The 13,130-nt window shown below is 39.6% G+C and overlaps 1 protein-coding gene and 1 pseudogene across 1 annotated transcript in view; one reads left to right on the top strand and one right to left on the bottom strand.

Moving 5' to 3' along the window:
- HERC5 (HECT and RLD domain containing E3 ubiquitin protein ligase 5) overlaps nucleotides 1-3,258 on the top strand; it is a 68,724-nt gene extending 65,466 nt beyond the window's left edge. Inside the window, exons 23-25 of the mRNA XM_011990763.1 lie at nucleotides 1,334-1,517; nucleotides 1,604-1,706; nucleotides 2,777-3,258. Coding sequence (XP_011846153.1) covers nucleotides 1,334-1,517; nucleotides 1,604-1,706; nucleotides 2,777-2,982 — 493 coding nt within the window. The 3' untranslated portion in view covers nucleotides 2,983-3,258. The remainder of the gene's footprint in view (nucleotides 1-1,333; nucleotides 1,518-1,603; nucleotides 1,707-2,776) is intronic.
- Nucleotides 3,259-5,664: 2,406 nt separating this feature from the next.
- LOC105547222 lies at nucleotides 5,665-7,487 on the bottom strand (annotated as a pseudogene).
- Between the last annotated feature and the right edge of the window lie 5,643 nt (nucleotides 7,488-13,130).

Below are 13,130 nucleotides of genomic sequence, written 5' to 3'. Positions count from 1 at the left end.
AGATGTAAGTCTTTTGTTGGTTATATGTACTGCAAATATCTTCTTACATACTGTGGCTTGTGTTTTCAGTTTTTAAATGTGTCTTTTGATTAGCCAAACTTTGTAATTGTAATGTAGTCCACTTTATCAATATTTTCCTTAATGCTTAGTGTTTTTCTGTTTTCTATTTTATGACTACTTCCCTATCCTAGGGCTATGAATATATTCCCCTGTATTTTCTTCTAGAAGCTTATCATTTTATTTCTCACATTTAGATCTGTGATCCACTTTAATTGATTTTTTAGTAAGATACAGTGTATGGATCAGGTTTTATTTTTTCAATTTTTGAAACTCTGATTGTACTGAACCTGTAGATCAATTTTGGGGAAAAATTGACATCTTAAAATAAAGAGTCTTTAATCCATGAATATAGAATCTCCATTTGTTTAGCTCGTCTTTAGTCACTCTTGAAAAAATGTTATGTAGTTTTCTATGTAGAGATCTTGTTGCAGTATTCTAAATAGGTTTCTTGGATCATTTATTGTATTTGAATCTTCTCTGTCCTTAAAAATTTTTTGTCTGCTTTTCTGTTAGCAGGAGAGGTATATTAGCATCTATACTATACATGTAGATATGACTGTTTCTTTAAGTTTTGTTAAGTTATTACTAAGCACATAACAAATTTTTGAATTGTTTTACCTTCCTGGTATATGACCTGGTTGTCATTAGTAAATGTACTTTTCTATCCTAGTCATGTTTTTCTGATTTTAGTATAGCTACACCAGATTCATTTTGGTTGGTGTTTGCATAGAATATTTTTTTCCCTTCTTTGACTTTAATCTGTGTTTTCACATTTAAGTTATATATGTTATAAGCAGCCTATGATGGAGTTGTTATAAAAATTACATTAGGGCCAGCTAACATCTGTAATCCCAGCACTTTGGGAGGCCGAAGCAGGCAAATCACAAGGTCAGGAGTTCGAGAGCAGCCTGGCCAAATGGTGAAACCTCATCTTTACTAAAAATACAAAAAAAATTAGCTGGGCGTGGTGGTGGGCACATGTAATCCCAGCTATTTCGGAGGCTGAGGCAGGAGAATCTCTTGAACCCAGGAGGTGGAGATTGCAATGAGCTGAGATCACGCCACTCCACTCCAGCCCGGGTGACAGTGCAAGACTTCATCTCAAAAAAAAAAAAAAAAAATTACATTAGATAATCTCTAGTAACTATGACAGTCCATGGCACAAGGTGAGTACTCAAAAACTGTTAGGTATTCTAGCTTTTATTTTTAGCCCCTCACCATTTCGTTCAGGATATTGCAGTAAGTGTTGAAATAACTTTTTGTTTTATTAAAGGAGAGACTATGTTTCTAAGTATATCGATTACATTTTCAATGACTCTGTGAAGGCGGTTTATGAAGAATTTCGGAGAGGATTTTACAAAATGTGTGACGAAGACATTATCAAATTATTCCACCCCGAAGAACTGAAGGATGTGATTGTTGGACATACAGATTATGATTGGAAAACATTTGAAAAGGTACATCATAAAGTCTAAGTTGATTAAATTCAATTTTCCTTCCTATTTCCTCAATAACTTTTTTTTTTTTTTTGTATTTTCTCTAGAATGCACGTTATGAACCAGGATATAACAGTTCACATCCCACCATAGTGATGTTTTGGAAGGCTTTCCACAAGCTGACGCTGGAAGAAAAGAAAAAATTCCTTGGTAAGTATTATATCAAGGAATAGGTCTGTAATCATATGTCTTTTTAATGGGCTAAAAATTTCCTTTATGATAGGTACAATTTGCAGCAAATCATAGTGTCAGAGCTACGCCTAGTCCAATTGAACATCCTCTGTGTCCCAACATCAAAAAACAAATGTTAATTATATAAGCGATCTTTTCCCCTGTGATTTCATCCCTTTTTATTGCTTTTAAAGTTTTTGTTTCTTCATCCAAGCTAAATATCAAGCCTTCTTTCTGTACCCCTGTCATCATTCACTTATTCAGCCTTTATGGGATTAACTAAGATATGTTATTTGGCTAATTTTTACTGTTCCTATATTATTAATACTGTATTTGCTCTTACTGTACACAGCTATTTTATTTGTATCTTTAGGCTTAATGACTTTCTCATTTTCTATTTCCTTACTTTTGAGAAACATTTATCTTCTATTTTAATTTTTGTGGATAACATGTATGTTAGAAGATATTCAGACTTAATAGAAGCCCAACCTACCTTTCCAGTCTTAACTCTTAGAGGAAATTTTTGTTCCAACCAAATAATCCCATTGTCTGAACACTCCTGAGCTCACCTTGCACCTTCCCACCTCCAGGCCTTTCTCTGAAGTTCCTTCTCCTGCCTTGAACCTCACCTACCTCCTTGTTGCTTTTCTAAACCTTTCCATCCTTAAAGATCTGGCATAATTCTGAACTCTTGGAAATTCCCTCAGTCATCCCAGCTTGGCTCTCTCTCCTTATTCTCAAGCACAGCATTGACTTGGGAGGCACTTAACTCCATGACACCTCCTTGGGCTGTCTTATACCTTACAGCTTTTCTCTTGCTATTATGTGTCTTTTTCTTCACAAGAATCTAATATTCCCAGTCAGACTTTAAGCTGCTTGAGGACAGTGACTATGTGTCAGACATTGTTCTAATACAATCCCCAATGCACTGTCAAATGTAGGACACTGCACATGGGCTCACAATAAAGTTTTGTGAATAATTTTTTTCTCTGTAAAGAGATTCTGGTCTCCATGTAAAACAGATTGCCTTGTTTTATTCTTCTTTTTAGTATTTCTTACAGGAACTGACAGACTACAAACGAAAGATTTAAAGAATATGAAAATAACATTTTGCTGTCCTGAAAGTTGGAATGAAAGAGACCCTATGAGAGCACTGACATGTTTCAGTGTCCTCTTCCTCCCTAAATATTCTACAATGGAAACAGTGGAAGAAGCGCTTCAAGTAGCCATCAACAACAACAGAGGATTTGGCTGACCAGCAAGCTTGTCCAACAGCCTTATTTTGTTGTTGTTGTTGTTGTTGTTTCTCTTCTTTGTTTTAGGCTTTTAGCAGCCTGAAGCCATAGTTTTTCGTTTTTGTCTCTAATGAGAAGTGGGAAAGAGGGATGAAGAAGAGGCTTTACTGGCCTAACCAGAAACAGAAACTAAGAACCCGTGACTGTATTCTCTCCCTTGGAAACCCCTATGTCTACATCATATTCCTTACCTCTTTGGGAAAATATTTTTCAAAAATAAAATAACTGAAAAATTATAAGTCTTATTCACTAGTCAATGTGTTTACTAGCTCTTTTGGAATTGCTATCATTGCATGTAAGATATATCAATTATAATATAGATTAAGCTGTGTCTCTCACACAATGTTTGCATGACTTGGCCTGAAGGGAGACTCTTTAGCTTAGAAGTTTGTTTAAAACTTGTAATTATCTACCCAATATCTGTTCTCCCCTTCTTTCAGTACAGATTCCCTATATGGTAGAAGTGGCATTGTTCTGAGTCTTTTAAAATCATGCATTTCCCAGCCTCTCTTCAAGGTAGGGACAGGTGGCAGTGGTGACAGTCATTGGGAGAAGCTTCTGAGGAAGGTTTTTTATTTAAATGGCTGTTACGCTTTTAACAGAGTTAGGTACAAAATGCATCCAAGCAAAAGAATTTTGTACATACTCATTAACATAGTGATAAATGTAAATTACACTTTGATAATGTAAAATAGAGTGTGTTAGGCCCCAAAAAGAAACTACAAAGTTAGCCGCAACTTAAGATACTGGAAAGACTCCTTAAGTTTTTGTTTTTTTTTTTTTTTTTTTTTTGAGACAGAGTTTCGCTCTTTTTGCCCAGGCTGGAGTGCTATGGTGCTATCTCGGCTCATCGCAACCTCTGCCTCCTGGGTTCAAGCAATTCTCCTACCTCAGCCTCTCGAGTAGCTGGGATTACAGGCATGTGCCCCCATGCCCAGCTAATTTTGTATTTTTAGTAGAGACGGGGTTTCTCCATGTTGGTCAGGCTGGGCTTGAACGCCCCACCTCAGGTGATCCGCCACCTCAGCCTCCCAAAGTGCTGGGATTACAGGCATGAGCCACCGTGCCCAGCCGTCCTTAAGTTGTTCTTACGCATCATCTTTATTATTATTATAGTTCTAAATGATACCTGGGTGGGGCTTAAGGAATAATACAAAGCTCTTTTTCAGCTGTGGTTCAAAGAACTTTAGTGAAACTGTATGACAGTGACATTGTGCGACCGTGACATTTTCCCAAAAGTACTTCCAATAACATAGGCAGTTGAGAAACTTCATAGTTTCAAAGTCAGGAAAGTGGTGAAGATGTCTTAAGAGAATTTTAAAACATAAAACCCAGTTCTCTCTTGCAGACTTTTTAAAGCATGGACATGAGTTTAAAGATACTGAGAAAACATCAGTAGTTTTCATAAAGCTTCAATGAACATCCCAAGGTACAAGTATTGTAAGCAGCCTGTTTACTAAAATGTCACTGCATTGTACTTTTGGAGGTACAGGTATGCTGTGCTTACAGTGAGAGGACAACTTTATCCCTAGTTAAAAGTACCAGGGGTCAAGCTCAGCTTCCATTTACAGAGGATACACCAATAATCCCTAGGATAGTGAGTGGTTCAAGTACTACACTACGTTTCCAGCGTGTCTTACCTATTTGCTCTTAGTTGGCACTGGGGCTTTTTTAAACCCTACATAGATTTATAGAGTATTTTGAAAAGAGTCTAAAACTACCTTGAAAAATGGTCTTAATACAGAGCCCTTCCAAAAGAGCTCACTGGATACTCTAATAACATTTAGAGCAGGGATGTCCAATCTTTTGGCTTCCCTGGGCCACATAGGAAGAAGAATTATCTTGGGCCACACATAAAATACACTAATAATAATTGATGAGCTAAAAAAAATTGCAAAAAAGAAAAAAACTCATAATGTTTTAAGAAAATTTACAAATTTGTGTTGGGCTGCATTTAAAGACATCCTGGGGCCTGTGGGCCATGAGTTGGACAAGCTTGATTTAGAAAAAAGGAATAAAGAAAAAAATTGCAGTAACTCAGTTTCTTTCAAGTGAAGAAGAAAAATAATGTAAAACTAACGTAGACTAAAATGTTTGGTAATTAATGTCAAAAATTACCAGGATTATTAGTACATGTTTTGGTATTACTGGCAGGATTAATTTTTTGTGCAAAATATATATTAATCAAACAGAAAAATTATTTCAGCCTCTAATAAAAGAAAACACAGCAAGAGAAGCAGCTAAGGGGCAATTAAAAGGGAAGTTTGCTAGCTTTAGAATACACTTCAATTACAGAAATACTTCCTTTTTAAAACTATGGTGTTTTAATGTACTTTTAGTAATAACCCAATCTAAGGAGCCTGGGAGGCTTGTGAAAAACTCCACCAAGGTGCTACATTTCTAGAATGGAGTGAATTAATACTTCTGTCAAAAGGAAAGAACTGAGTCACCTCAGCCTTTTTTGTTTAAATGGTAACTCATAATCCAATGATGTATTTTGCTTCACTAGTTCAAATTTAGGCAGGAAAGGGACTAAGCTAACTGGTCAGACCCAGAAATACAATGATTTGGCAAGCCACAGTCACTCAGCTCATGGATGTGTAATAATCTGCAGAAAAGCTGCTGAACTCTTGTCTGTTCCTTTACATCTGTAGAGGAGTTTGATATAATCACTTCTCTTTCTCGACTTCTAAGTTTCATACAGGCAAAGAGATCACAAACTGTAGGGTAGCCATCACGGTCTTGGGGGAAGTTATGTTCCTCCTGTAGGGGTGGATTAAGTAATACTTCCTGGCCCTTCTTCTGAAGTAGCCACTTGTCTTCTCCAGACGATCACTGGCTGAGGGTGCCCATCTTCTTTCCTGGCAGGACCCAGTCAGCTGTATTAAAGGGACACCAGGAAGTGATTGTGGGGCTTTTAAGCTTTTGTTGGCCAGCCCCATCCTCAGTACTAGGCACTTCCTTGGGACTTCCTTCCTTATGTGGGGGCCCAATGAGCCACTCTGACAAGGGACTGTTGTTTATGACTTGGAATCAGCAATTCTAGAAGGAGCCATTGCCTTTGATGCCTTAGCTTGTTCTTTTCTTGAAGGACAGGGTCACATATTCAGAGAATCGATGCTTCTCAGGTTCAGGTTTGGGTTCCACAGGCATCCCATTTTTTTGTCCATCTTTCTTTAGAAGTCACTTACACAGAGCTTCCTTCTCAATTCTCATCATACACTCTGAAAAACTTTTGCAGGGCTCATTGACTTTGCATATGTCCTTTACTTTATATGGGTCCTGATGGTTCTGGGCAAGTCAATCCTCAGAAATGATGCTGAGGATAGACAACGGTTTCTTGGCCTCCAAGTAGTCATTAAGGCACTTCACATTACCCAGGTTTTTCAAAATCTCTACACTGCTGGGCTGGTTGCCCCAACAGTTGATATAGGAGTTGGTTTTGACAAGCCAGTCATTCATATTGTAGGACTGGAACAAGAATGTAAACTTATCACTGGTTTCACAACTGCCATTCTCAGGCTTCTCCAGCTTATGGGATTCCTGGGGAATCACCAGCCAGCCAGCCAGCCAGATCCATCGCATCTTGATCAGAAAGCTCTAGATCTTCCACCTTTTCAATTAAATGAAGAAGGAACTGGTAGTAAAATGCTGTCACTTTGGGTAACTTGGTTTTTCAGGAACTTCTTGTTGCTGACTCTTGAGGAGCAAGTTTTGAAAGCCCTTTAGGTTGCCTGAGACATTACTGAAGAAAGTGCAGGCTCTAGAAGAAGTCCGTTCTCCAAGGTCTGCTTTTTGGTGAGCCAGTCCTGGGGGGTTGTTCCTGAAGACCACTGGTATGGTTGCTTCCAAGGAGCCATTCACTTAGAGGGACATCTGTGATGCTGGATGCTGACTTCTGCTCTGGCATTAGGATATAGCCTTTCTTCTCTAATATTTGATGAGTTAGCATGAGGCATGAAGTGCTAAGGAATTTGAATTGTCTTGAGAAACCCAAATGTGGTGATAGTCATGCAGAGCAGTTGTGTCTGCTTCAAAGAGCAGGACTGTTGAATCTTCAAACTTAGGGGTCAAACTGCCCAGGCCCTCCAGGCACACAGAGACTTGATTGGCTAGATCTTTGTTTTGGGTGCACTTCAGTTAATGAATAAGACCATCGAACTGGCCCAATAACCAGTAGAGCTGCTGGGCCTGTGGCTGAAATATCTCCTCTTTAAGCTGATAGATGAGGTCTAACTGTTCATACAGCCACCTCACAGTTTGTAAGGCATTCCAGGTGACAGCTTATACAACTGTGAACCCAAGCTTTGACTTTTCACAAGTTATCTTTAATTTGCTGTTCGGCCCAGGGAACTCCACCGATAGCAAGCTCTAAGTCCGTCCATGCATTACTATACCTCAAAAGGGGTTCTCTATTACTGGAGCAGCCACTCTGGTCATGTGAGGTATTCATTCTGCTCACTGCTCCAGCTCCCAATCCCTCTTCGGGTGATCCAAGGGGACTTTGGGGTGGACAGGGACACAGCCCCACACAAACCTCCTGAGGAGGCTTTTTAAAGGGAATCTTTCCAACTGACTGGAACCTTTTTGTTTCCTCCTTTATTCTTCACATAGAACAGTATTACCTACTATTGCTCTGACCCCATGTAAGGAGTCTTGCATCAGCCACATGAGGAACACAATTCTCCTACTCTGAAGACACAGCAACAAGGGTGCCAGCTTGAACCAGAGAATAAATCTGCTGTGTCTTGATCTTGGGTTTCCCAGTCACCAGACTGTGAGATAAATTCCTATTCTTTATAAATTACATAGTCTCAGGTATTCTGTTATAGTAGCACAAAATGGACTTACATCCTACCCATGATATGTAAAGAACTCTCAACATTCAAAAATTCAATTTTAAAATGGGCAAAGATTTGAACAGATACAAGAAGATATATCAATGGCAAATAAGCTCAACAACATTTATCATTATGGAACTGCAAATCAAAACCCAAGTAAGGTACCACATCACCCCTATTACCATGGCTAAAATTAAATAGACATACCAAGTGTTGATAAGGATGTGGAAGAACTAGAACTCTTATACAGGGTTGGTGGGAATTTAAATGGTTTGACCACTTTGGAAAACTGTTAGGTAGTTTCTTAAAAAGAAATATCTACCATATGATCCTGCTACTCTACTCTTAGGAATTTACCCAAGAGAAATAAAAGTGTATGGCCATGTAAGGATTACATACAAATGTTCATAGCAGCTTTATTTTTAATAGCCAGAGATGGAAAACAACTCAAATGTCCATCAATAGGTGAATACATAAATAAATTGTGGTCTGTCCATACTATAGAATAATATTCAGCAATAAAAAGGAATGGACTGTTGACACAACAACATGCAGGAATCTCAAAATAATTATACTGAGTGAAAGAAGCTAATGATGACTATATCCTGTATGATTCATTTATATAAAATGCCAGACATTGCAAGCTAAAATATAGTGACAGAAAGCAGATAAGTGGTTGCCTGGGAAAGGGGATGGGGGTGGGGAGGGACAGGAGGTAAGGATTACAGAATGGCACAAGGAACCTTTGCGGGATGATGGACATGTTCATTATTTCAATGGTGAGAATGGTTTCACAGGTATATACATATCCCATAATTTGTTGAATTACACACTGTAAATGTGTGTAATTTATTGTATGCCTCTTATATCTCAATAAAACTGTTTTTAAATTCCAAAGAGAGATGATCTTTCTTATTTGCCTACCTTGAGTCTCATACCCATTCCATGGCCAGGAAAGGTTAAGACGATTGGCAGTTCCCCTAGAATTGCATCCAATGGAGAAAGAAATTGAGGAGCTATTCTAAAGAAACAGTTCTAGTACAAGCAGCAACTATAAAATTCTAATATGCCTTGGGAAATCTGTCACTGTATACTTTTTGAGTACATAAATGAACATGTATTTCATTGTGTGTGTGTGTGCCAAGATGGCAAGCTGTTTGCCTGGGGACAGAATTTAGGGCAACTTTGAGTTGAAAGAATTTGCCTCAGTCCCTAAATCACAAGGATGACCTTTTAAGGAGTTACCTTGGCTAATAGTTTTGTAAGAGATGCTCACAGTACGAGAGAAACAAGAGAGGAATAATTTTTTGAAACTGGTTAAAGACAATGGTCTGTTAAGAGGGTACAAGAGTCTAATTATTATTAATAAAATAAGATATTCAAGGCCAACCTATAAAACACGCAACCTGAAAGTATTTGAAGGATAGCTCACAATAGGTAGAAAATGAACAGTGTCTTTCATTTGCTAATACAATAAAACAAATTAATAATAAGACAAGATACAAACAATACCAGTGAGTAAATGTTTTCCTCTGTTATTAAGTGGTATTTATATTCTCAAGCAGAGAGAAAATGGGATAGAATAAAATCTATCTTATTTAATATGTATTTTTAAATGTGTGCTAAATTGTGTTTGTTATAGAAGAAAGAGTAATAGTTGTACCTGGTGTGTGATGTCCACCGATTAGACCTAACTTGATAGAGTGGGATCTACCTCTGGAATTTCCTCTTTTTTTTTTTTTTGAGATGGAATCTCACTCTGTTGCCCAGGCTGGAGCGCAGTGGCATGATCTCAGCTCACTGCAACCTCTGCCTCCTGGGTTCAAGCGATTCTCCTGTCAGCCTCCTGAGTAGCTGGGATGACAGGCGACCACCACCACGCCCAGCTATTTTTTTGTAGTTTTAGTAGAGATGGGGTTTCACCGTGTTAGCCAGGATGGTCTCAATCTCCTGACCTCGTGATCCACCCGCCTTGGCCTCCCAAAGTGCTGGGATTACAGGCGTGAGCCACCGCGCCTGGCCTGGAATTTCCTACTTGCTAGCTATCCGTAAACCCACTTCCAACACCCTTGGTTTCTTTCTCCCTCCCTGTCTCTGAGGAGAGGTGTCTTGTGCTCTATTTGTGCTCTGATTGTATTCCTTTCCATCTCTAAGACCTCCATCATTTCTCCATGCTTTCCTATTTTTTTTTTTTTTTCTTTTTTTGAGACAGAGCCTCGCTCTATTGCCCAGGCTGGAATGCAATAGTGCGATGCTGGCCCACCACAACCTCTGCCTCCCCACAACCTTTGCTTCCTGGGTTCAAGGGATTCTCATGCCTCAGCCTCCCAAGTAGCTGGAATTACAGGCATGCACACCACACCCAGCTAATTTTTATATTTTTGGTAGAGATGGGGTTTGGCCATGTTGCCCAAGCTGGTCTCAACTCCTGGCCTCAGGTGATCCACCAACTTTGGCCTCCCAAAGTGCTGGGATTACAGGCGTAAGCCACTATGCCCAGCCAGCTTTCCTATGTCTTCTAATCTTCAATTGCTTCACCACAGGCTCTTCCATATCCACATTTCTGCCATTAAGATAATATATTTTAGAATTTCCCTCTTCCATTATATATCCCCCTTTCCCTTCTTCCTATGCTTTTTCCTAAAAATCTACAATTAGGAAATTCCAGCCTTAATATCTCTGTGACACTGTGATCTGCCCTCCAGTCCCCCACTTCTCCCACTCAGACTGCTCCAGTAAAAGCCACAGATGACTTTTTTTGTTGCAAATATCAACAGAAACTTGTTATTTCCATCTTAAATCATTTCTACCACATTTGAAGCCTTTGATTACTGCTCTCCTTTTCTTGGCTTATTTTCCATTTCCTTTGTATCCTTACACCCCCAACCCCTGGACTCCTGACCAAGTCTATGGCTTCAGTTATTACTGGGCCCACGGCTAAAGTGTCTCCTCTTTAAGCTGACAGATGAGGTCTGCCTGTGATACCTGGAGCTATACCTCTGACCTACAGGAATTCATATATTCCAGCACCATAGCCATTTTTCTATGTAGTCTATGTCACTACCTATATGCCCCTTGGCTCTTTAATCTCAACATTTGCAAGGAGAAAATTGTAATTTTTTAGTCCAAAAATGTTTTTCTATATTTCACAGCTTGGAGTGATCCCACCAATATCTTCAAGAAGAAGCCGACGGTCATCTTCCATTTCTCCCTCTTTTTTACCACATCCCACATTCAAGTCAAGTTCTAATAATTTTAGTTTTAACATCTCTGTAACCCCACTGCTGCCAGTGCTCGAAGTTCAAGATCATCATCTACTGGCTGGGCACAGTGGCTCACACCTGTAATCCCAGCACTTTGGGACATCGAGGCGGGTGGGTCACCTGAGGTCAGGAGTTCGAGACCAGCGTGGCCAACATGGTGAAACCCTGTCTCTACCAAAAATACAATAATTAGCTGGGTATGGTGGTGGGTGCCTGTAATCCCAGCTACTTGGGGAGCTGAGGCAGAAGAATTGCTTGAACTCAAGAGGCGGAGGTTGCAGTGAGCCGAGATTGTGCCATTGCACTCCAGCCTAGGCGACAGAACAAGACTCAGTCTAAAAAAAAAAAAAAAAAAAAATCATCTCTTGTCCCATCACTTCATTAGCCTCTCAATTGGTCTCCCTGTATCTAGACCAACACTGTCCAGCAGAGCTTGCTGTGAAGCTGGAAATCTATATCTGCACTGTCCAATAAATTGGACTCCTCTGTACATAAGGCTTAGTCTTTGAAGAATTTTGAAAAGTGAACACATTCATTGGCAGCAGTGGGAAAAACAGTCTAGAACTGTGCCGTGCTGTATTGGCTCTTTAATAAAAATTCAATACATTTAAAAGGTTCTCAATCACAGTCACATTTCTAGTACTCAATATCTACATGTGACAAGTGGTTACTGTACTGTAAGTATGAACACTTGCCACAGCAGGGATCTGTAACACACAAACCCTCTGGAATGCTGCACGTGCTTTTTTTTCCTTTTTCATGGGAAAAACAACGATAGTGTTTATCAGCTGCACAAATCCAAATAATTTAAAAGTCAGGTAATAAATTCCGATTTCACTGACACTATTATTACAGCTCCCAAATCCTTCTTGATGTGCCCAGTGTACAGCTCCAGCCTCATCTCCCACTGTTTGGGAGATTTTGTTACTGTGTAAACATCACAGAGTACACTTACACGCTGTGTTTGTAAGTACACTCTGTGATGTTTGCATGATGTTACAAACCTGTACAGCATGTGTACTGTACTGAACAATGTAGGCAATTGTAACACAATGGTCGATATTTGTATATCTAAAAATAGAAAAGGTACAGTAAAAATATGATATAAAAGATTTTAAAAAATGGTACTTAGCATGAATGGAGCTTGCAGGACTGGAAGTTGCTCTGAGTGAGTCAGTGAGTGAGTGGTGAGTGAATGTGAAGGCCTAGGACATTATACCACTGTATACTTTATAAACACTGCACACTTAGGCTACACTACATTTATTTAAAAAATAAAGCAATTGCTTTACAACATTATGGCAGCTATGATGCTACTAGGTGACAGGAATTTTTAGCTCCTCATATAATCTTATGGGTTGTATATGTGGTCTGTTGTTAATGGAAACATCATTAAGCAGCCCATGATTCTATTTCAGTTTCCTGAATGGGCCAGTCTCTTCTCTGTGTTTTCACACGTGCTTTTTCTTTTGCCTGGAACCCTCTTCCCATTGCACCACTCTCTCTCCCTCCTCCTCACCTCCTCTCTTCAATTCTGCCTCCTCCTCTGTCTTGGTTATTCCTATTCATTTTTCAGGATTCACTTCGGCTCTCATGGCATTCTGCTGGACGCTACCTAGCTCTGCATTTCACCAGTGCAGTTCTCTTTCTGCTTCCTTCTGAGGGCTCAGTGGCCATTGGTCCCATGAGTTAACCAAAAGTGCCATCTAGTGGCAAACGCAGAAGACAACACTCGCCTCCAAATGGAGCATTTCACTAAGAGGGACAAAACTTGGAATAGTGGACAGGCTTTCTCTACCACTACACACAGTAGGGAGAATCTACGGTGGCTCTTGGCTCTCCTAGATAGTCTCACATTCTCTACCTAACTTAAAACTCTCCCTTGGTCTGGAAGTAGGTATCGTAATTTTCATCTTACAGATGCAGTCTCAAGTTCAGAGGGGCCTCCTTAAAATTCCCTTCTTTGGGCCGGGCACGGTGGCTCACGCCTGTAATCCCAGCACT

This window comes from Mandrillus leucophaeus, unplaced genomic scaffold, assembly GCF_000951045.1.
Source record: "Mandrillus leucophaeus isolate KB7577 unplaced genomic scaffold, Mleu.le_1.0 Scaffold381, whole genome shotgun sequence".
NCBI lineage: Eukaryota > Metazoa > Chordata > Mammalia > Primates > Cercopithecidae > Mandrillus > Mandrillus leucophaeus.
Note: the sequence above shows the minus strand (reverse complement) of the source record. Positions and strands in the feature narration are given on the sequence as shown.